Consider the following 21,480-nt stretch of genomic DNA (forward strand, 5'->3'; position numbering starts at 1 on the left):
AAGGGAGAGGGAGGTGTCCCCCATTTTCATAACGAGCAGGAGACATAACAACAGCCTGTTGGTTTACGATGTTTAAAAAGTCCATTTTGTTGCTTTTTACGAGTTCTGTGCCTGAAGATCGCAAAGATCTCGGGTCTTCGGGCCCACAGCGAAAGATTTTCCGGCCTCCCTGACAACACAGGAGTGTCCTGCCGTGACACGGACCCTTGATCCGCCCGCTTCCAGAGCCCCGAGATCTTGGGCTCTCAAATTCGAGCTGGACTCTGAGTCCGAACCCTTGGCATGTCAAGCAATAATGGCCAGTCCTGAAACCCCGAGAACAGGTCCCATTCCCACAAAGAACCGAAGTCTGTGTGTAACTCCAGGTCAGGGTCTTCAAAAGAACCCTGAACGGAAAAAAAATAAAGATATTAAAGGTGGAAGTAGATACCTTTCCAAAGATGCAAGCAAAGGAGTGGCCGTTTAGTGCCATCTTAACTCCACCTCCAACAGGTAAACAACAAGGTGTAAGATCATAAGATGGATTGTGAGGTCAAGAGTTTAGCTTATGGAACTAAAACTAATGTAGCAGCAGGGTAGAAGCTGGCCTTGAGCCTGGTGGTTTCTGTTTTCAGGCTCCCGATGGGAGAGGGGAGAAGAGAGAACGTCCAGTTGCAAATCAAGAGATGGCTGACTTGTCTTCAGTTTATTGGCTAATCAATGAATGGGTCTGAATAAATTCCTTTGCAATTCTCACTGATGGTTCACAGTTGCAGGAGAACAAATGATTGCAAACAATATTTTAAATCTGTTCATGGTAGAATGTTCTGTTAGTAAAATATTCTCCAGGACTGAGTTTGAACATGTGTTGAATGATGTATCTTAAGGAATTTTACCAAAGCCTTGGTTAATATTTAATATAGAGTGTGATATCCATCTCTGTATGACAAACTGTATCCATATTAATTCCTTTAAAACCTGCGGTGGGTCCCTCTTCTTGTATAAGATTGTGTCTGCATCCATCCATCTACAATATCATGACTATGTCTTCTTTATAGCAGTGTTATTGCCCATCACTGCATAACACACAAGCTTGTGTGTCATACTGTGTGACCCTGACAGTTTGTCACTATATACGACTAGTTCAGGCCCTGGTGTAATGTGAGATTTTTACTGCAGACCGCTTGAAGTATTTAAAAGCAATTTTCCAATTATCGTACAGCATGAGAAATGGGCTGCTGAAATGGTGCAGCACAAAAAATTGTATGTCTGTAGACGATGGTTTAATGGAATTGTGTCTATCAATATCCATGTTCCAGCTCTTTACAGAATAACTATAGCCCAGTCATCAGCACTTTTGTCTTTGAATTTGGCTTATTTTGTTTAGATAATTTCAGTCAAGTAGCACCGTGTAACAAGCAGTTTTGTCTTCAATCGCTGTCAGCTGGTTATTTCTGTAAATCTCTAATACTATTTCTGTTTCGTAGCAGCAAATCCCCTGTTATGTTCAACAGCCCGTTTCCACTGTAAGAACGGAAGGTGTGTCGACAAGAGCTTCCTTTGTGACGGAGTGAACAACTGCCAGGACAATAGTGATGAAGATGACTGTGAGATCTCACCAGGTACGGTGCTTCTCTCCAAGAGTAGACGATATTCAGGATCACAAAATATTTTGCCATGGTAAACCTGGCTGAAGTGGAGCAAAGCGGATAGTTAATTTCTGGCCTTGCTAATGTGAAACTCTTTTTACCTTCCGCTCAGTATCTCAATTATTTATCCCTCTCGTTCTGATCCGTCAGTATGTTAACTCCATCTAGAGTCTGGAATGTGTATAACCTGCATGGTCCGTATAGCATTAAGCATAAAACCTTCTGCAAACTTGAATAGGCAGACCTTGTGAGTTGTGTGCATGTGAAACCCTTGTTATTTATAAGTACAGAGGCATGTTGTCCTCTTCAGTGTGTGTGTGTGTGTGTGTGTGTGTGTGTGTGTGTGTGCAAAAGCTTTGCAGTCTGAGTACAAAATGGTGGGTGCACAGTATTCAGTTGGACTTGGTGCTGTAAAGGTTTATCATTAGGATGATTTCTGGGTCTGTGGTTGCCTGCTGAGTGAGAATGTGTCTCTGATTAGATTAGTGCAGCCTGCTGTGACTTGCCAGTCAGCCCTCTTTCTGCTTTGTGTTTCCTTGTGTTAGACTCTTGCCCATTAGATAATCAACAGGAACAAAGCTTTAAAAGTACCAGAAATGAATTGTGGATGTTGCTCTGCCGATGTTTTACAGCATTCTTGATTGGTTTCAGCAGAGCCACCGCACATATTTTCAGCGTCAACATAAGCCGATTTGCAAGTGTCCTGCTAGATCAACTCTTCCTGATCCCATGCCGGGTTACCTTTGGCCAGTCTTGCTCTGCGTACGGCCAGTTCAAAGACAAAAATCTCATCACTTATGCATTTCAGACATTTGGTCTGGATTCCACAGTTTGTATATCATTTCCACCTTTGCAAATGTAAAGGTATGATGGTAGTCATGGCCAGGACCATTGCTGCATTATGTACTTGTGCTGTAATTTTAACAAAATAATTGCACAGCCTCTCCTCCTCCCCGTTGTTTTGAATTTTTTTTGATAGGCTGTTCCTTTAAATTAAGAACAACATTGTGGCATTTCGTAAGGTTATCAAACAAAATTTGACACCAGCCACAGAAAGAGGAAAGGTGACAGAAAGTTGAATGGTTTCAGAATGCCTCGGCGGAGGAGACTTGGGAGTGTTTGTGTCGAGAGCTGCAGGGTGTGGGGGCAGTGGCAGAGTAAGGAAACTGAGGTGGGAATTTGGAGTGCAGACTTGCAAGGCTGGAAGAGATTACAGAAGCAGGGAGGAATGAAACCATGGAGAGGCTTAACAAGAGAATGAAAGCCTCAGCGTTCATCCACTCGACTACATGGAGAAAGGAGTAACAGCGGGGAGAGCAGGTTAGTGTACGGGAGCCCTGCATCACACTATTCCCATGTACGCCTTTGAATGGAAAATACTACAAAAGGTAGTGTCTTCAGCCCAGTACGTTATGGGTAAAGCCCTCCCAACCTTGGAGCTCGTCTACATGAAACACTGTGCATCCATCATCAGAGATCTACACCACCCAGGCCATGCTCCCTTCTCACTGTGCCCTCAGGTCGAAAGTAAAAGAGCCTCAGGAACAGCTATTACCCCTCAACCAGCAGGCTCTTGAATGAAAGGGGATAACTGCACTCAACTTCACTTGCCCCATCATTGAAATGTTCCCACAACCAATGAAGTCACTTTCAAGGACTCTTTATCTCATGTTCTCATTATTTATTGCTATTTATTTATATTTACATTAGCACAGTTTGTTGTCTGGTTGATCTTTCATTGATCCTGTTTAGTTACTATTTGATAGATTTGTGGAGTATGCCTGCAGGAAGATGAATCTCAGTTGTATATAGTGATGCGTATGGACTTTGATAATAAAGTTTATTTTCAACTTTGAACTCTGGCCACCTTCAGGCCATCGGGAGATTAGTGGCCCGTGGAAAGTTCAGCTCACCTTTTGAGAGGAGAGATAAATGTTGTAGCGGCTGGGTATTTTTACAGCTGTAATGAGTCTCAATAAGCCTGATGAATTATTTGACCACTGTAGCAGATCACATCTTGCTTTACTTCATTGGATTTAAGTATTAGGGTATCATTATTTTATTTAGACCTTGCAGACATTCAGCAAAGGTTCAGTGCAACAGCCTTGGCAAAGTGTGGGCAGATGTTAAACTGTACATGCTTAATGTCCCTTAACTAAAAGCCAGATGCAGCAATATATGGCTTAACATATGCTAGCGTGGCAGTTCACTATAAAGCCATTCCTTTTCTAATGTGCTGTTCTTGCTTATGGTTTAGTGATAGCTAATGTGCAGTTGCAGAAGCAATTAGTCTTTATGCAAGAGGAGTTTTAAAGTTGTTTTACTGCAATTATGTAGGGCTTAAGTAACGAGAGGTAGAGAGACCAAAACTACAGTGCTGTGTTTGTTCTGGGACATGCATGTGACAGGGTATGTAATTGAGATACACCAGACTGGTTCCTGAGATGATGAGTTTGCTGTATGAGGAGGGATTGAATCAACGAGACATGTTTTCTTTAGTGCTTAGGAAAAGTAAGAGGTGATCTCATTGACAAATAAAATTCCTACACGGCTCAAGAAGGTGGATGCAGGGAGGAGTCTGGAACCAGGGGTCCCGGTTTTGGAATAAAGGGAAAGACCATTCAGATGAGGAGAACTTGGAGAGAAATGGATCTGAATTCATCTGAATATTAAGCAATATTGAGATGGCAGAGGAAAGTGTGCTGAGGGACTCGGGTTCGACCTTGGCCTTGCCTGCTGACTGTGTGGTGTTTGCACGCTCTCCCTGTTGCCCCGTGGATTCCTCTGGGTGCTCCAGTTTCATTCCACGTTCCTAAAGCTTGTAGGTTGATTAGCTACTATTTTTAAAAAATGCTTCTTAATGTAGATGATGGCCGAAAGAATCACAGGGGAGTTGATGGGCTTGTGAGAGGAGGCAAGTTGTAGAGCTACAGGGAGATAAGGGAATGGACCAGATGGGCTGAGTGGTTTCCTTCTTTGTTACAGTTAGTAAGTAAGAAAGAATCAATACCCTACATTACGTCAATGTATTTCTATTTGGCTAGTGGCGTAATTCGCTTGAATGCAGTTTCGAATGCCTGCTTCTTTAAAGATCTTTGGTTTAATTGTTAGTAGGCAGGACTCCCAGAGGCTGGCTGTGTTCACGGTTTACACAATGATCCCCATTCTGGTGCTGAGTTTCAGTGTCAGATAATCTGTTGAGAGAACAGAAATTCTTTCTGGCATTAAGTTACGCTTCGGAGCAGGGAATCGTTTAATCAGGCGATTGTCATGGCAACCGCTGCTTAGCTGCCCCAAGCCTCTGTGCATTTCCCAGCCCAGTCCCTAAGGACCCCTGTGATTTCTCCTGCTTTGCTTCAATGGAGCTGCCAGATTGGGTCAGGTTGGAGTAGGCAGTGAGGGAGTGCTGGCTAATGAGGGATGAGAAAAGACTGGCCCGCTGTGGCATTTTGTGGAACTGGCTCTTCCTGTAGCTGTCACTCTGCTGCTGACAGCCATCACTCAGAATTGTTCACAGTGAAAGATCACCTAAGGTGGTAAGCAACCTCTAGCTCCAGGGCCCCTCAGTCTAACTCTCAACACACTTGTCATTCAGGAGACTATCTGGTTGGTCATAATACACTTCAGCCTGAGGCTAGCTAACTCATGAAGGAAGGCAGTAGGTACGAGGTTTATATAACGAAATTAGACCCCTCTGACCTGCAGGTAATGATGATCAGTGTCACTCGCCCATTGAGGTCCTCAAATAGCTTGGGGTGGGATTCAGATTTGTTGCATCGCTTGTGCACCTGCAACTTGAGGAGACACACTGGTTTTCCCAAGTTCTACAAGTTATCATTAATGAAGAGAAGCATGTATTAGTTTAATTCATTTTATTCGGATATGAGCATTGCAGACAAGACCACCATTTACTGCCCATCTCTAATTCACTGTGAAACATGGGAATGAGCTACCTTCCTGAAGCTTTTCATAGTCATGCAGCACAGAAGTTTGCTCTGTTTTGCCCACCTCGTGTAACCACTAATCCCATTTGCCTGCATGAGGCCGGTATCACTCCACAATTTCCCAATCTGGTGAAGGTGCTCCCACAGTGCACTTGGACAAGACTCTATGATGGTGGTGGACCACCAAAGTTTATTATCAAACGATGTACCACCTTGAGGTTTATTTTCTTGCAGGCATTCACAGGGAAAAAGAGAAATCCAATAGAAATTACGGAAGACTACACCTAAACAGAGAAAGACTGACAAGCGACCGATGTACAAAAGAAGTCGTGGTGGTGTTTGACTTGGTGATGGTATTCCTCAGATCTGTTACTCTTCTTTTTGGTGCTTGAGGTTGTGAGTTTGGAGGACCTGGGTTAGATTATGAAGACATGCAGTCCTCTCTTATTGTCATTTAGTAATGCAGGCATTAAAAAATGATACAATATTTCCTCCAGTGTGATATCACAAAACACAGGACAGACCAAGACTGAAAAAACTAACAAAACCACATAATTATAACATATAGTTACAACAGTGCAACAATACCATAACTGGATGGAGAACAGTCCATGAGCACAGTAAAAAGTTCAAAGTCTCTCAAATGCATAAACAAAGATTGAATAGGTTAGGACTGTATTCCTTAGAACATAACAGATTGAAAGATTTGATAGAGGTATACAAAATTATGGGGGGTATTGATAGGGTTAATGCAAGCAGGCTTTTTCCAATGGGGTTGGGGTGGGGGGGGAGAACTACAACCAGAGGTCATTGGTCAAGGGCGAAAGACCGAGCTGCCAGCACAAGTGTTGCATATGAGCTCGATTTCAACGTTTAAGAGAAGTTTGGATAGGTACATGGATGGTAGGGGTGTGGAGGCCTATGGTCCCAGTGCAGGTCGATATGAGTAGGCAGTTTAAATGGTCTCAGCATAGACTAGATGGACCAAAGGTCCTGTTACTTCTCTGTGATTATGGGCCAAAAATTGTGGCCCTGGTGTTAGCATAGTAACTTTTGCCTGGACTTTCAGCAGCATTTGCCTAACTAGATAATCTAGGTTGACATGCAGAAGAGAAACTGTATTGATGCCTTGTCTGTCTAATATTTCTTCATCATATGGAGTGGCGGGAAGATTGGATGTATCACACAGCGTTCTGTTCACTGTCCCTTCATGTACCTGATCCAAAATGAAGGTGGGTAGCCGGGAAATAAAGACGAAACTCTGATTAATCAGTTTAAGTGCTCTTTTCTCTCACCGATGGGGGGCCCATCTCCTTGGAGACCAGGCTTCACAAATATTTCTAGAAGCGCACTGATCTCTATGCAAGTATCTCCTGGCCACAGGGTTAATCTGTTTGCAGATTTATTATGGTGTTTTAAGTTTTTATTTTCCCAGCACTTTCTCTGGGGAGCGGGGGTGAACGGTGGTGTGGCTGGGCATGCGGGAAGCAGCATGCTGATCCATTCTTTCACATTCAGGCTGCAGCCTCTGATGGGTTACGGAACAGCCCAGTCCTTTGTATCGAAACCCTCACTCCGTCTCAGTGCTGCTGATCCGGGAGGGTTAATCCTTTCAAGGGTAAACATGAGATTCTGCAGATGCTGGAAAATCCAGAGCAACACACACAAAATGCTGGAGGAGCCCAGCATTGATGGAAATGAATAAACAGTCGACGTTTTGGACCAAGACCCTCTTTCAGGACTGGAAAGGAAGGGGGAAGAAGCCAGAATAAGATGGGGGGGGGGTGCAATTGAAGGAGTACAGAGGTTCCCAACCTGGAACCCATGGATCTCTGGATTCGTGGTAAGGCTCCACGGCATAAAAAAAAGGTTGGGGACCCCTGAGCTCGGTGATAGGTGAAAAGGTGAGTGTGGGTGTGCGCCTGGTCAGAAAGTCAGAGAGCAGCAGAGATCACCGAGGGGGTGCACCGAGAGAGGGTCTCACTTGCCAAGGGTTGTGCCACCTTCCAAATCATACTGAGAATCTTAGCCAGCACCTTGGATAGAACATTAATGTATATAGGAAGATTGAAACCTCTGCGAGTTATAGTGAGTTGGCTTTAAATTTGCTGTCACAAAGCAGGAGCATGTTTGACTGGGCAGCACTGTGAAATGAGCAATTATACCTCAGTTTGTCAATGTGTACCTCCAGCTCTAATGCTCATTTCACATTGCGGATAATTTGGGGATTGGTGACAATACTTTATAAAGCACACACAGCAAAACCAGCCAGTAAACCCACTCACACATTGGGGTAATTTTGACAGTAATTAAAATAATTGATGCCAATTAAATAGCTGACAGCTCCACTTCGTGCTTCTCTGAGCCTTTGTGTCCATTGCTGGCTTATCTCAGAAAGCGTGGGCAGGAATGCGGAGTGATAAATTCAGTAATTGATTGTTGGGAATTTTACCTTTGGTAAATGCGTTGTATCCTAGAGTGAATAATCTGCCAATTGAAGAATCTGTCTGATCTTTGAGAGGGGAAAATCAACCAACACAGAACTTAAACTAAGAAACCATAGGTAGTTTTTTTCCCCCAGAATTATACTTTATTTATAATGTGGTAAGTACAATTGAGCTGTCTGGTGGTGTAGTGGTATCTGCACCTGACTTCGGGGCGAGAGGTCCCAGGTTCAAATCTGGCTAGTCCTTGCACGTTTTCCATTCATACTGGGTTGAGAGTTGAGCTCGCAGCTCGGTCTCGTAAAAAACAGACAGATCCTAAGGAAAAGGAAAGAGATTGCCACCCGATGCGCCTCAAGGCATGGAGAGGAACAACATGTACAATTGAGACATTTCATTGTCTAATTTTCATTGCATCAAGTAGCATTGATGGTTAAGGCATTGGACTAGCAACCTGAAGGTCGTGAGTTTGAGCCCCAGCCGAGGCAACATGTGTCCTTGAGCAAGGCACTTCATTACACATTGCTCTGCGACGATACTGGTGCCAAGCTGTATGGGTCCTAATGCCCTTCCCTTGGACAACATTGGTGTCGTGGAGAGGGGAGACTTGCAGCATGGGCAACTGCTGGTCTTCCATACAACCTTGCCCAGGCCTGCGCCCTGGAGAGTGAAGACTTTTCAGGTGTAGATCCATGGTCTCGCAAGACTAACGGATGCCTTTACTTACTTACAAGCAGTTCACACGTTTTCTTTTAAAGTGTGAGGGCTTTTAATTGGAATTGGTTTATTATTGTCACATGTACCAAGGTACAGTATAAACCTTGGCAACCCATCCATGCAGATCATTTCAAAACATAAGTACATTGAGGTAGTACAAAGGAAAAGCAGAGCAGAGTTTGCTGTTACAGTTGTAGAGAAAGCACAGTGCAGGCAGCCAATAAAATGGAGAGATAACGGTGAGGCCAAGAGTTCATCTTTATCACTCGAGAACGATCATAGCAGAAACGAAGCTGCCGTCAAGCCTGGTGTTGTGTGTTTGCAGGCTTTTGTAATCTCTGCCTAATGGAATGGGAGGTGGCCAAGAGAAAATATCCGGGGGTGGGAGGAATTATGCTGTCTGTTTCTCTGAGGAAGCAACAATTGTAGACAGAGTCCACAAGGGAGATGCAAGCCTTAGTGATGAACCAATCTGTGCGCACCACTCTCCACAGTTTCTTGTGGTCTTTGGGCTTTGGGCAGAGCATTTGCCATACCTGTCCCCTGCCCAGAAGTGCCAGCTTGTCACAGCTCTGTCCACCTCCCAGCCTGAGTGGTTTAAAACTAGTTAAACAGGGTGGAGTTAGTGGCTGTTACTCTCTAGCCTCATCATTATTCAGAGCTAGTGGTTGTTTTGTGGGGCCTGCTGCACAAGACACACTGAAAAGGTGTCATTATTCACCGAGACAAAGGTAGAGGGAAAGAGCCTGTTGCCTATTGAGAGCAATCTCTTCATCAACTGAGGCACCTCAGGGTACAGGGATATTACATCACATCAGACTATTTCAAAGGGGTCTTTGATGCTATATGTATGATCAAGAGATGGTCCAGAATATTAAAATATTGAAAACTTAACTATTTGCCTCTAGAGATTCTGTAAACTGACCATGTATGTGTCTGTAATAATGCGCTCTGTCCGGAACTTATTGGTGGCCCTTTCAGAAATAACACAATCTCTTACGCAAATAGTTACCAATCTCTTACGCAAATAGTTACCGTCTTTGATCCCACATTGCAAGTTCAGTGCTCATAATCCTAGCAACCCTCGCCCTCAATAAATTAAGGCCATCAGTCTGAATGTAACCGATCCCAGCCTCTCAAGGCAGCTCTCTGAAATACCAAGTACGACAACTACTTCAAAAGCACCTTTTAAACAAGGCCTCAGTCTGGGCGAGTAATTGGTTTATTATCGTCACATGTACCGAGATGCACCGAAAAGCTTTTGTTTGCACGAAATCCCGATGAGTCATTCGGTACATAGGTATATCGAAGAAATAGAAAAGAGAATTAAAATACAAAATGCAGAATATAGTGTTACAGTTACAGAGAACATGCAGTTTAGGCTGCTAAATAAGGTGCAGAGGCCCTGATGAGGCAAATTGTGAAGTCGAGCTCAACATCCAGTAAGAAGTTCAGTTCAGGAGTCTGATCACAGCAGGGTAGAAGCTGTCCTTGAGCCCAGTAGTATGTGTTCTTTAAGCTTTTGTATCTCCTGCCCGATTTGGGGGGGGGGGGGGTGAGGGGTGGGGTGGGGTAATGTTGGCTGCTTTACAGAATCACTGTGAAGTGCAGACAGTCAATGGATGGGAGGTTGGCAAAGTGAAACTGGACTAACCAGATGAGATTGTAGGCCAGGTCAAAGTGGCTAATAGCAGTGAAGTTTAAAATCTCGGCTAACAAGACAGACAAACTCAAGACGCAACTGCTCTGCTAATACGGTCTGCTGCCCGAACCTTAATCCTTATAATTAAACTGCATAAACTTCAATTATTAGCCCCAGGACCTGATGGGGAGAGAGATCATGACAGGAATTTGGGCTGGTTTGGGATTGGAGGTGGTGGATACAAGTTCGTTCTGACCCCGGAGTGACAAAATGGCATAAATCTGTCTTGTGTATGCACTGGCTTCATATAAATAGCTCCTGAACCAGATGTTACCAAATGATTAGCATTGCATTCCACAGTCAAAGCAGCTCTTTTTTTTTAGAGCACATGTGAGAATGGTTACTGAGAACTGAACAGGCCCATGGGATTGAGGGGATTCCTCTGAGAGCAGGCATAGGCTCAATGGGCTGAATGGCCTCCTATGTTGTGAGCTAGGTAGAGATACGCAACCTTGGATGGGAGCAGCCAGCTTACTATCTACCAAATTGAATCCAAGTAGTCTTGTCCAGTCTTAAATAGTCTTATCTACCTAATAGGCTTATCCAGTTTCTGTCTGGGTAGATATCTGCAGGAAGGTGAACAGCCTGATTACTAGGTTATGAGTCAACTCTGTATTCAATACTATCATCCCCTCAAAACTAATCAACAAGCTCCTAGACCTTGGCCTCAGTATCTCCTTGTGCAATTGTTCCTTGATTTCCTCACCTGCATACCCCAGTCATTTCAGATTGGCAACAACATCTCCTCCACAATCTCCTTCAGCACAGGTGCACTACAAGGCTGTGAGCTTAGCCCCCTGCTTTACTCGTCTTACGTATGTCTGTGTGGCTAAGCACAGCTCCAATGCCATATTCCAGCTTGCTGACGGTGCAACTGTTGTAGGCTGAATTAAAGGTGGTGATGAATCAGCAAAGGGGTGGGGGATTGAAAATCTGGTTGAGTGATGCAACAACCTTTTACTCAATGCCAGCAAGACCAAGGAGCTGACTATTGACTGCAGGAGAAGGGAATAGAGGTCCGTGAGACAGTCCTCATCGGAGGATCAGAAGTGGAGAGGGTCAGCAACTTTAAATTCCATAAGACCAAAATAGGAGCAGAATTAGGCCATTTGTCCCATCAAGTCAGCTCTGCTATTTCATCATGGCTGATCCATTTCCCTCTCAGCCTCAGTCACTTGCTGCCTTCCTGTAGCCCTTCATGTCCTGAACAACCAAGAACTTATCAACCTCTGCCTTAATGTCATGACCTCCACAGCTGCCTGTGGCGATGAATTCCACAGACTCACCATTCTGTGACTAAAGAAATTCCTCCTCATCTCTGTTCTAAATGGACATCTCTCTATTCTGAGGCTGTGTCCTCTGGTTTTAGACTCCCTCACCATAGGAAACATCCTCTCCACTATTGAGGCCTTTCTACATTCGGCGGGTTTCAGTGAGACTCCACCCCGCCTCTGCCCCCCCCATCTTCTGAATTCCAGTGAATATAGGCCCAGAGCCATCAATTGATTGTCATCTGGTAACTCTTTCATTCAGAAATCATGCTCTTGAACCTCCTCTGAACCCTCTCCAATGTCAGCACATCCTTTCTCAGACAAGGGACTCAAAACTGCTCACAATACTCCAAATGAAGCCTTACCAGTGCCTTATAAACCCTCAACATTACATCCTTGATTTTATATTCTAGTCCTCTTGAAATGAATGCTAACTTTGCATTTGCCTTCCTGCAAATTAACCTTTAAGGAATCCTGCACGAGGAGTTCCAAGTCCCTTTGCACGTCAGATGTTTGAATTTTCTCTCCATTTAGAAAATAGTTTTAGCAAAATGCATGACCATAAACTTCCTGACACTGTATTCCATCTGCCACTTCTTTAACCGTTCTCCTAATCTCCCTAAGTCCTTCTGCCGCCTTACTATCTGCCCCTCCACCTGTCTTCATATCATCCACAAACTTGGCCATAAAGCCATCAATTCCATCATCCAAATCACTGACATATAACATGAAAAGAAGCAGTCACTACCACGGTGCATAACACCACTGATCACCAACAGCCTACCAGAAAAGGCTCCCTTTGTTACCACACTTTGCTTCCTGCCAATCATCCAATGTTCTATGCGTGTTGGTATATTTCCTGTAAAACCATGGGCTCTTGCTAAACAGCCTCATGTGCAGTAGCTTGTCAAAGACCTTCTGAAAATCCAAGTACACACCATCCACAGATTGTCCTTTGTCTATCCTGCTTATTGTTTCTGCTAAGAATTCCAGCAGATTTGTCAGGCAAGATTTTCCCTGGTTTTTCTCATATACCTCAGAGTACCCTGAAATCACGTCCTCAACTATTGACTCTTAACACCTTCTCAGCCACTGAGTTAAGACTGACTGGCCTAGGATTCCCTTTCTTCTGCCTCTCTCTCTTCTTGAAGAGTGGAGTGACCTTTGTTATTTTCTAGTCCTTTGGAACCATTCCAGAATCTAGTGATTCTTGAATGATCATTACTAATGCCTCCACCATCTTTTCAGCCATCTTGTTCAGAACCCTGGGGTGTAAACCATCTGCTCCAGGTGATTTATCTACCTTCAGTTTCCCAAGCACCTTCTCCCTAGTAATGGCAACTACGCTCACTTCTGCCCCCTGACATTCTCTACCTTCTGGCATACTGCTCGAGTCTTCCACTGTGAAGACTGATGCAAAAGGACTTATTCAGTTCATCTGCAATTTTCTTGTCCCCATTACTACCTCCCCAGAATTATTTTCCAGTGATCTGATATCTACTTTCACGTCTCTTTTACTCTGAAGAAACTTTAGGTATCCTCTTTAATATTATTGGCTAGCTTACCTTTGTATTCCACCTTTTCCCTTTTTATGAATTTTTTTTAAGTTGCCTTCTGTTGGTTTTTATAAGCTTCCTAATCCTCTAACGTCCTCTGTGTTATTATTTTGGAGGATCTGTTTTGGGCTCAACATGCAAATACAATTATGAAGAAAGCAGAACAGTGCCTCTACTTCCTTAGGAGTTTGCAAAGATATGACATGACATTTAAAACTTATAAAAGTGAAGTGGAGAGTATATTGACTGGCTGCGTCACTGCCTGATATGGAAACACCGATGCTCTTGAACACAAAATCCTACAATAAGTAGTGAATATGGCCCAGTCCATCACGGGTAGAGCCCTCCCCACCATTGTGCCCATCTACACAGGGCGTTGTTGCAGCAAAGCAGCATTCATCATCAGGGACTTGCTTCAACCAGGTTATGCTCCCTTCTCACTGCTGCCATCAGGAAGAAGGGACAGGAGCTTCAGTACCCTCACCACCAAGTTCAGGAACAGTTACTACTCCTCGTCCATTAAGCTCTTGAACCAAAGGAGTTAACCACTCAACTTGCCCCATCATTGAAATGTTCCCGCAACCAATAGACTCACTTTCAAGGATTCCATCTCATTTTCTCTATGTATTGCTTGCTTGCTTATTTATTTATTTATTTATTTGCCGTTTGCCGTCTTTACACTGGTTGAGCGCCCGAGGTGGTATAGACTTTGACTGATTCTCTACGGTTATTATCCTATAGATTTATTGGGTATGCCCACAAGAAAATGAATGTCAGGGTTGTATACGGTGACATATATGTACTTTGATAATAAATTTGCTTTGAACTTTGGAATTTACCCACTTAAGCTGCGAAAATTGAGAACAGATATATATAATAAGTATAGGAAAAAGACAATATAATTAAGTAGTGCAAAACGAGAGGAAGGAATGCTGAGGTATATAATACATAAGCTTATTGTACATACAGAAATCTGATGGCGGAAGGGAGGGAAGCTATTTCTGAAAAGCTGAGTTTGTGCCTTCGGGCTCCTGTACTTCCTCTTTGATGGTAGCAATGAGAACAGGGCATGTCCTGGGTGATGGGGGTCCTTAATGGTGGATGCCACCTTTTTAAGGCATTGCCTTTTGAAGGCGTCTTAGATGCTGAGGAGCCTAGTGCCCATGATGGAGCTATCAGAGTTTACAACTTTCTGCAGTTTATTGTGATTCTGTGCAGAGGCCTCCATACCAGACGGTGATGTAACCGGTTAGGATGTTCTCCGCAGTACATCTGTAGAAATTTGTGACTGAGAATAATTGGTATGTCACCAAAGACGGTCACAAATTTCTATAGATGTACTGTGGAAAGGGTGAGCAGCTTCAAGTTCCTGTGTGTCAAATCTCTGAGTATCTAACCTGGGCTCAACATACTGATGCAAGGCATGAAAGCAGCTATCTTTCATTAGGAGTTTGAGGAGAATTGGTATGTCACCAAAGGCAAACTCCTAATGAAAGATAGCTGCTTTCAAGCCTTGCACCAATAGGTTGGGCCTAGGATAGATCCTCAGAGATGTTGACACACAGGAACTTGAAACTGCTCACCCTTTCCACTTCTGGTCCCTGGATGAGAACTGGTTTTCCTTCGACTTCCCCTTCCTGAAGTCTACAATCAAAACCTTGGTCTTACTGACGTTAAGTGCAAGGTTGTAGCTGTGACATCACTCAAACAGCTGATCTATCTTACTCATATACACCTCCTCATTACCATCTGAAATTCTGCCAACAATAGTTGTATCATCAGCAAATTTATAGATGGCATTTGAGCTGTTCCTAACCACAATTGTGGTCGTAGAGAGTAGAGCAGTGGGCTAAGCATGCATCCTTGAGGTGCCCCAGTGTTGTTTGTCAGCGAAGAGGAGATGCTATTTCTGATCTGCACAGCCTGTGGTCTCCTGGTGAGGAAGTCAAAGATCTGGCTGCAAGGGGAGGTGCAAGTTCCCAGCTTTTGAAACTTGTTGATTGGAGCTGAGGGTTTGATTGTGTTGAATAGTAAAGAAACAGCAGCTTATTCATTTCAGTCTCACCTTCTCCATAGATGCTGCCAGACCCATTGATTATTCCCAGCAGTTATGTTGTGTTTTAAACACAAAAAAGGTAAAGTACAGTACAAAGTTTCTTCTGTCTGTCTTGTTCCATCAGGGTAAAATTCTCCCAGTGCCTTCTCTGAAAGCAGGTGCTGCATAGTCATAGTCATACTTTATTGATCCTGAGGGAAATTGATTTTCGTTACAGTTGCCCCAACCAAGAGTAGAGTATAAATATAGCAATATAAAACCATAAATAATTAAATAGTAATATGTAAATTATGCCAAGAAATAAGTCCAGGACCAGCCCATTGGCCCGGGGTGTCTGGCCCTCCAAGGAAGGAGTTGTAAAGTTTGATGGCCACAGGCAGGAATGACTTCCTATGACGCTCAGTGTTGCATCTCGGTGGAATGAGTCTCTGGCTGAATGTACTCCTGTGCCCACCCAGTACATTATGTAGTGGATGGGAGACATTGTCCAAGACATTGTCCATTGTCCATAGCTTCAATTGTCGGCAGATTGATTGGCCACTATAAATTGCTCCTATCACATGGATGGTTGGTATAATCTGGAGGTAGAACATGGAACAGTACAGAAGAGAACAAGCCCTTTGGGTGACTGGAGAGGTGCCCTTAATGAGGTCCCACTTTACTCTTGGCTGAGTTCCACTGAGACTTGCCGATCTATAGCCAGAGGATGGGAGGCCTGGTGGTCGTCTTTTCTCAGAAACTCGGGCTGGCTGCAGCACTGAGACACGTAACTAATTACTGACTGCTCAGGGAAGTTCTGTATGGGCCAAATTCCAGTGTGCAGCTGACATGGTTCCAGTGCTGAGTGAGATCTCTGAGTGTCTCTAATCACTGACATGAGGTCCATGGGTTAACAAGAGACTACACGTTGAGACCTCTTTTTCCAAAAAGCACATTTTACTCACAAAATATATGATTACACAACGGTGTAGCATTATCTTCATTTACTGTTCCCACCATGACTTCACACTTGTTTTCAACACATCAGCCTGGTTCATCCTCAGACGTCTCACCAGCGATATGTTTGGAGGGTAGTGGTGAGCCTACTGTCTCACTGTCCAACAGCAGCAGTATAGCTCAATACTGTAGTCTTTCCCTTCAGAGCTATCATCCCATTGAACTACATTTCAGTGTATCCCTCGACAGCTCCTCATGCACCTTAAAGTTTGAATTATACTGCACAGAAACAAACCCTTTGGCCTAACTCGTCTATGCCACCAAGCTGTCCATCTGAATTGGTTCCGTTTGCCTTTGTTAGGCCTATGTCCCACTAAAGGAAGTAGCTGAAGTGTTCTGAAGGAAGTAGCTGTGGAGATTGCGGAGGCATTAGCGATGATCTTTCAAAAGTTGATAGATTCTGGCATGGTTCTGGAAGACCGGAAGATTGCACATGTCACTCCGCTATTTAAGAAGGGGGCAAGGAAGCAAAAAGGAAATTATAGACCTGTTAGCTTGACATCGGTGGTTGGGAGGTTGTTGGAGTCGATTGTCAAGGGTGAGGTTACAGAGTACCTGGAGGCATATGACAAGATAGGCAGAACTCAGCATGGATTCCTTAAAGGAAAATCCTGCCTGACAAACCTATTACAATTTTTTGAGGAAATTACCAGTAGGCTAGACAAGGGAGATGCAGTGGATGTTGTATATTTGGATTTTCAGAAGGCCTTTGACAAGATGCCACACATGAGGCTGCTTAACAAGATAAGAGCCCATGGAATTACGGGAAAGTTACATACGTGGATAGAGCGTTGGCTGATTGGCAGGAAACAGAGAGTGGGAATAAAGGGATCCTATTCTGGTTGGCTGCCGGTTACCAGTGGTGTTCCACAGGGATCAGTGTTGGGGCCGCTTCTTTTTACATTGTACATCAACGATTTGGATTATGGAATAGATGGCTTTGTGGCTAAGTTTGCTGATGATACGAAGATAGGTGGAGAGGACTGTAGTGCCGAGGAAACGGAGAGTCTGCAGAGAGACTTGGATAGATTGGAAGAATGGGCAGAGAAGTGGCAAATGAAATACAATGTTGGAAAGTGTATGGTTATGCACTTTGGCAGAAAAAATGAACGGGCAGACTATTATTTAAATGGGGAAAGAATTCAAAGTTCTGAGATGCAACGGGACTTGGGAGTCCTCGTACAGGATTCCCTTAAAGTTAACCTCCAGGTTGAGTCAGTAGTGAAGAAGGTGAATGCAATGTTGGCATTCATTTCTAGAGGAATAGAGTATAGCAGCAGGGATGTGATGTTGAGGCTCTATAAGGCGCTGGTGAGACCTCACTTGGAGTACTGTGGGCAGTTTTGGTCTCCTTATTTAAGAAAGGATGTGCTGACGTTGGAGAGGGTACAGAGAAGATTCACTAGAATGATTCCGGGAATGAGAGGGTTAACATATGAGAAACGCTTGTTTGCTCTTGGACTGTATTCCTTGGAGTTTAGAAGAATGAGGGGAGACCTTATAGAAACATTTCGAATGTTAAAAGGCATGGACAGAGTGGATGTGGCAAAGTTGTTTCCCATGATGGGGGAGTCTAGTACGAGAGGGCATGACTTCAGGATTGAAGGGCGCCCTTTCAGAACAGAAATGCGAAGAAATTTTTTTAGTCAGAGGGTGGTGAATCTATGGAATTTGTTGCCACGGGCAGCAGTGGAGGCCAAGTCATTGGGTGTATTTAAGGCAGAGATTGATAGGTATCTGAGTAGCCAGGGCATCAAAGGTTATGGTGAGAAGGTGGGGGAGTGGGACTAAATAGGAGAATGGATCAGCTCATGATAAAATGGCGGAGCAGACTGGATGGGCTGTATGGCCTACTTCTGCTCCTTTGTCTTATGGTCTTATGGTCTAAATATGTTTTATAGATGTACCTGTCTAAGTGTCTTTTAAATGCTGTAATTATACCCACTTCTACCACTCCCTGTGGCAGCTCGTTCCATATACCCACCACCCTGTGTGTGGAAAATGTTTCCCCTCAGGTCCCTTTTAAATCTTATCCCTCTCACTCTAAATCAATGTCGTATAAGGTGAGAATCTTGAGTAAAGCCCTTGGAACAGCATTGACATCTCCTTGCACTGGAAGACCAAAGGATATCTTTCACCAAGTTGATGATCTCCCAGCAGCAGTCAATGTTTGTCTCGGTGAGTGTTCCTGGCAATGTCCCATGGAGCACGGAGCCCTACGACATGCAGCTGCTCAGAATAAACTTTGACATTCCATTTTTCATCCCTCCAAGCTGAAAAAGGATCCATAATTACAGTCCCCCTTATCTGGCTCCCAGGTGGCCCCTAATCTCAGCAGCTACTCACCCTACCTAAGGTTTGTCGCCTTGCCCAGATCTCCAACATACAGGAAGTCTCAGGAGAATCTTTAACCACCCCTGACTCTGCCTGTTGGTGACAGATTACAGTCAACCAGTGAGGGGAAGGCTGAAGTGGGTGGGTGGGAGAGGGAAAGGAAGGGGGTTGGCAGAAAGATCTTTGGAGGAAGAGGACAGACTTAAGGGGGAGGAGGTGACTGAAGGGAGGGAGCTGAGGGAGAGGAGGGGAAGCGCTGCTGAAGGGGAGGGAAGGGTGTCTAAGTGAAGGAGGAAGTGGTGTTAAGGGGAGGAGGAGTGAGGCTCTGGAAAGTGATACAGACAAGGCTCTGTTTATGTGTGTGTGTGTGTGTGTGTGTGTGTCTGTCTGTCTGTCTGTCTATGGTTCATGTGTTCCCTTGGCCTGTCTCTGGTGATGGGACCAAAATTGCGCTGTGTCAGGGCTATGACTGGTAGGTTGTGTCTAACCTCTCCTAGATTTTTTAGACCCAAGATGTATAGGAGCAGAGTTAGGCCATTAGGCCCATCGAATCTGCAACCCCATTTGATCATGGCTAATGTATTTTCCCTCTCAACCCCAATCTCCTGCCTCCCCCCCCCCACCCCCGTATCCCTTCATGGGCTGACCAGTCAAGAATCTGTCTACCTCTGCCTTAAGTATACATAAAGGCTTGGCCTTCAAGAAGATGACCAGGAAAGATGATGAAACATAGAAAATAGGTGCAGGAGTAGGCCATTCGGCCCTTCGAGCCTGCACCGCCATTTATTATGATCATGGCTGATCATCCAACTCAGAACACCGCCCCAGCCTTCCCTCCATACCCCCTGACCCCCGTAGCCACAAGGGCCATATCTAACTCCCTCTTAAATATAGCCAATGAACTGGCCTCAACTGTTTCCTGTGGCAGAGAATTCCACAGATTCACCACTCTCCGTGTGAAGAAGTTTTTCCTAATCTCGGTCCTAAAAGGCTTCCTCTCTATCCTCAAACTGTGACCCCTCGTTCTGGACTTCCCCAATATCGGGAACAATCTTCCTGCATCTAGCCTGTCCAATCCCTTTAGGATCTTATACGTTTCAATCAGATCCCCCCTCAATCTTCTAAATTCCAACGAGTACAAGCCCAGTTCATCCATTCTTTCTTCATATGAAAGTCCTGCCATCCCAGGAATCAATCTGGTGAACCTCTCTGTACTCCCTCTATGGCAAGGATGTCTTTCCTCAAATTAGGAGACCAAAACTGCACACAATACTCCAGGTGTGGTCTCACCAAGACCTTGTACAACTGCAGTAGTACCTCCCTGCTCCTGTACTCAAATCCTCTTGCTATAAATGCCAGCATACCATTCGCCTTTTTCACCGCCTGCTGTACCTGCATGCCCACTTTCAATGACTGGTGTATAATGACACCCAGGTCTCGTTGCACCTCCCCTTTTCCTAATCGGCCACCATTCAGATAATAATCTGTTTTCCTATTTTTACCACCAAAGTGGATAACTTCACATTTATCCACATTAAATTGCATCTGCCATGAATTTGCCCACTCACCCAACCTATCCAAGTCACCCTGCATCCTCTTAGCATCCTCCTCACAGCTAACACTGCCGCCCAGCTTCGTGTCATCCGCAAACTTGGAGATGCTGCATTTAATTCCCTCATCCAAGTCATTAATATATATTGTAAACAACTGGGGTCCCAGCACTGAGCCTTGCGGTACCCCACTAGTCACCGCCTGCCATTCTGAAAAGGTCCCGTTTATTCCCACTCTTTGCTTCCTGTCTGCTAACCAACTCTCCACCCACACCAATACCTTACCCCCAATACCGTGTGCTTTAAAAGTTTGCACACTAACCTCCTGTGTGGGACCTTGTCAAAAGCCTTCTGAAAATCCAAATATACCACCTCCACTGGTTCTCCCCTGTCCACTCTACTAGTTACATCCTCAAAAAATTCTATGAGGTTCGTCAGACATGATTTTCCTTTCACAAATCCATGCTGACTTTGTCCGATGATTTCACCGCTTTCCAAATGTGCTGTTATCACATCCTTGATAACTGACTCCAGCAGTTTCCCCACCACCGACGTTAGGCTAACCGGTCTATAATTCCCCGGTTTCTCTCTCCCTCCTTTTTTAAAAAGTGGAGTTACATTAGCCACCCTGCTGCTGAAGGAAAGGGAGTGGATGTTGTCTACTTGAATTTTCGCAAGATCTTTGACAAAGTACTTCACAGGAGACTGGTCCAGAAGTTTCAGTCTTTGTGTGTTCAGGAGAGTAAACTGGATTAACATTGGCTTAGCGGGAGAAGCCAAAGAGTGATGGCTGCCTGTGTGAATGGAGGCCTGTGACTAGTGGAGTGCCACAGGGATCGATGCTGGGTCTGTTGTCGTTCATCATCTATAACAATCATTCAGATGACAATGTGGTAAACAGTATCAGCATATTTGTGGAATATACCAAGACTGGACAGTGAGGAAGACTATCAGAGCTTGCGGCGGGACTCTACTTGTTTGAAAGTTGAGCTGAAAAATGGCAGGTGGAATTTAATGCCGATAAGTGTGAGGTGTTCCCTTTGGGAGGACAGACCAGGGTAGGTCTTGCACAGTGAGCTGGTAGGACACTGGGGACTGCAGTAGAACTGAGGGATCTGGGAATACAGAGCCATAATTCCATGAAAGTGGCATCACAGGTAAACATAGTCATAAAGAGAGCTTTTGGCACATTGGCCTTTATAAATCCAAGTATTGAGTGCAGGAGATGGGATGTTATGCTGAAGTTGTATAAGATGTTGGTGAGGCCCAAGTTGGAGTATGG

General features: G+C 44.5%; 1 protein-coding gene across 4 annotated transcripts in view; it reads left to right on the plus strand.

The window, feature by feature from the left end:
• Positions 1-21,480, plus strand: part of ldlrad3 (low density lipoprotein receptor class A domain containing 3) — a 143,445-nt gene that overhangs the window by 84,922 nt on the left and 37,043 nt on the right. For 2 of the 4 annotated variants that reach the window (XM_072272199.1, XM_072272200.1), the window contains exon 4: positions 1,467-1,601. In XM_072272199.1, coding sequence (XP_072128300.1) covers positions 1,467-1,601 — 135 coding nt within the window. The remainder of the gene's footprint in view (positions 1-1,466; positions 1,602-21,480) is intronic. The other 2 variants (XM_072272201.1, XM_072272203.1) reach the window with 1 other exon arrangement.

This window comes from Mobula birostris, chromosome 11, assembly GCF_030028105.1.
Source record: "Mobula birostris isolate sMobBir1 chromosome 11, sMobBir1.hap1, whole genome shotgun sequence".
NCBI classification, from domain to species: domain Eukaryota; kingdom Metazoa; phylum Chordata; class Chondrichthyes; order Myliobatiformes; family Myliobatidae; genus Mobula; species Mobula birostris.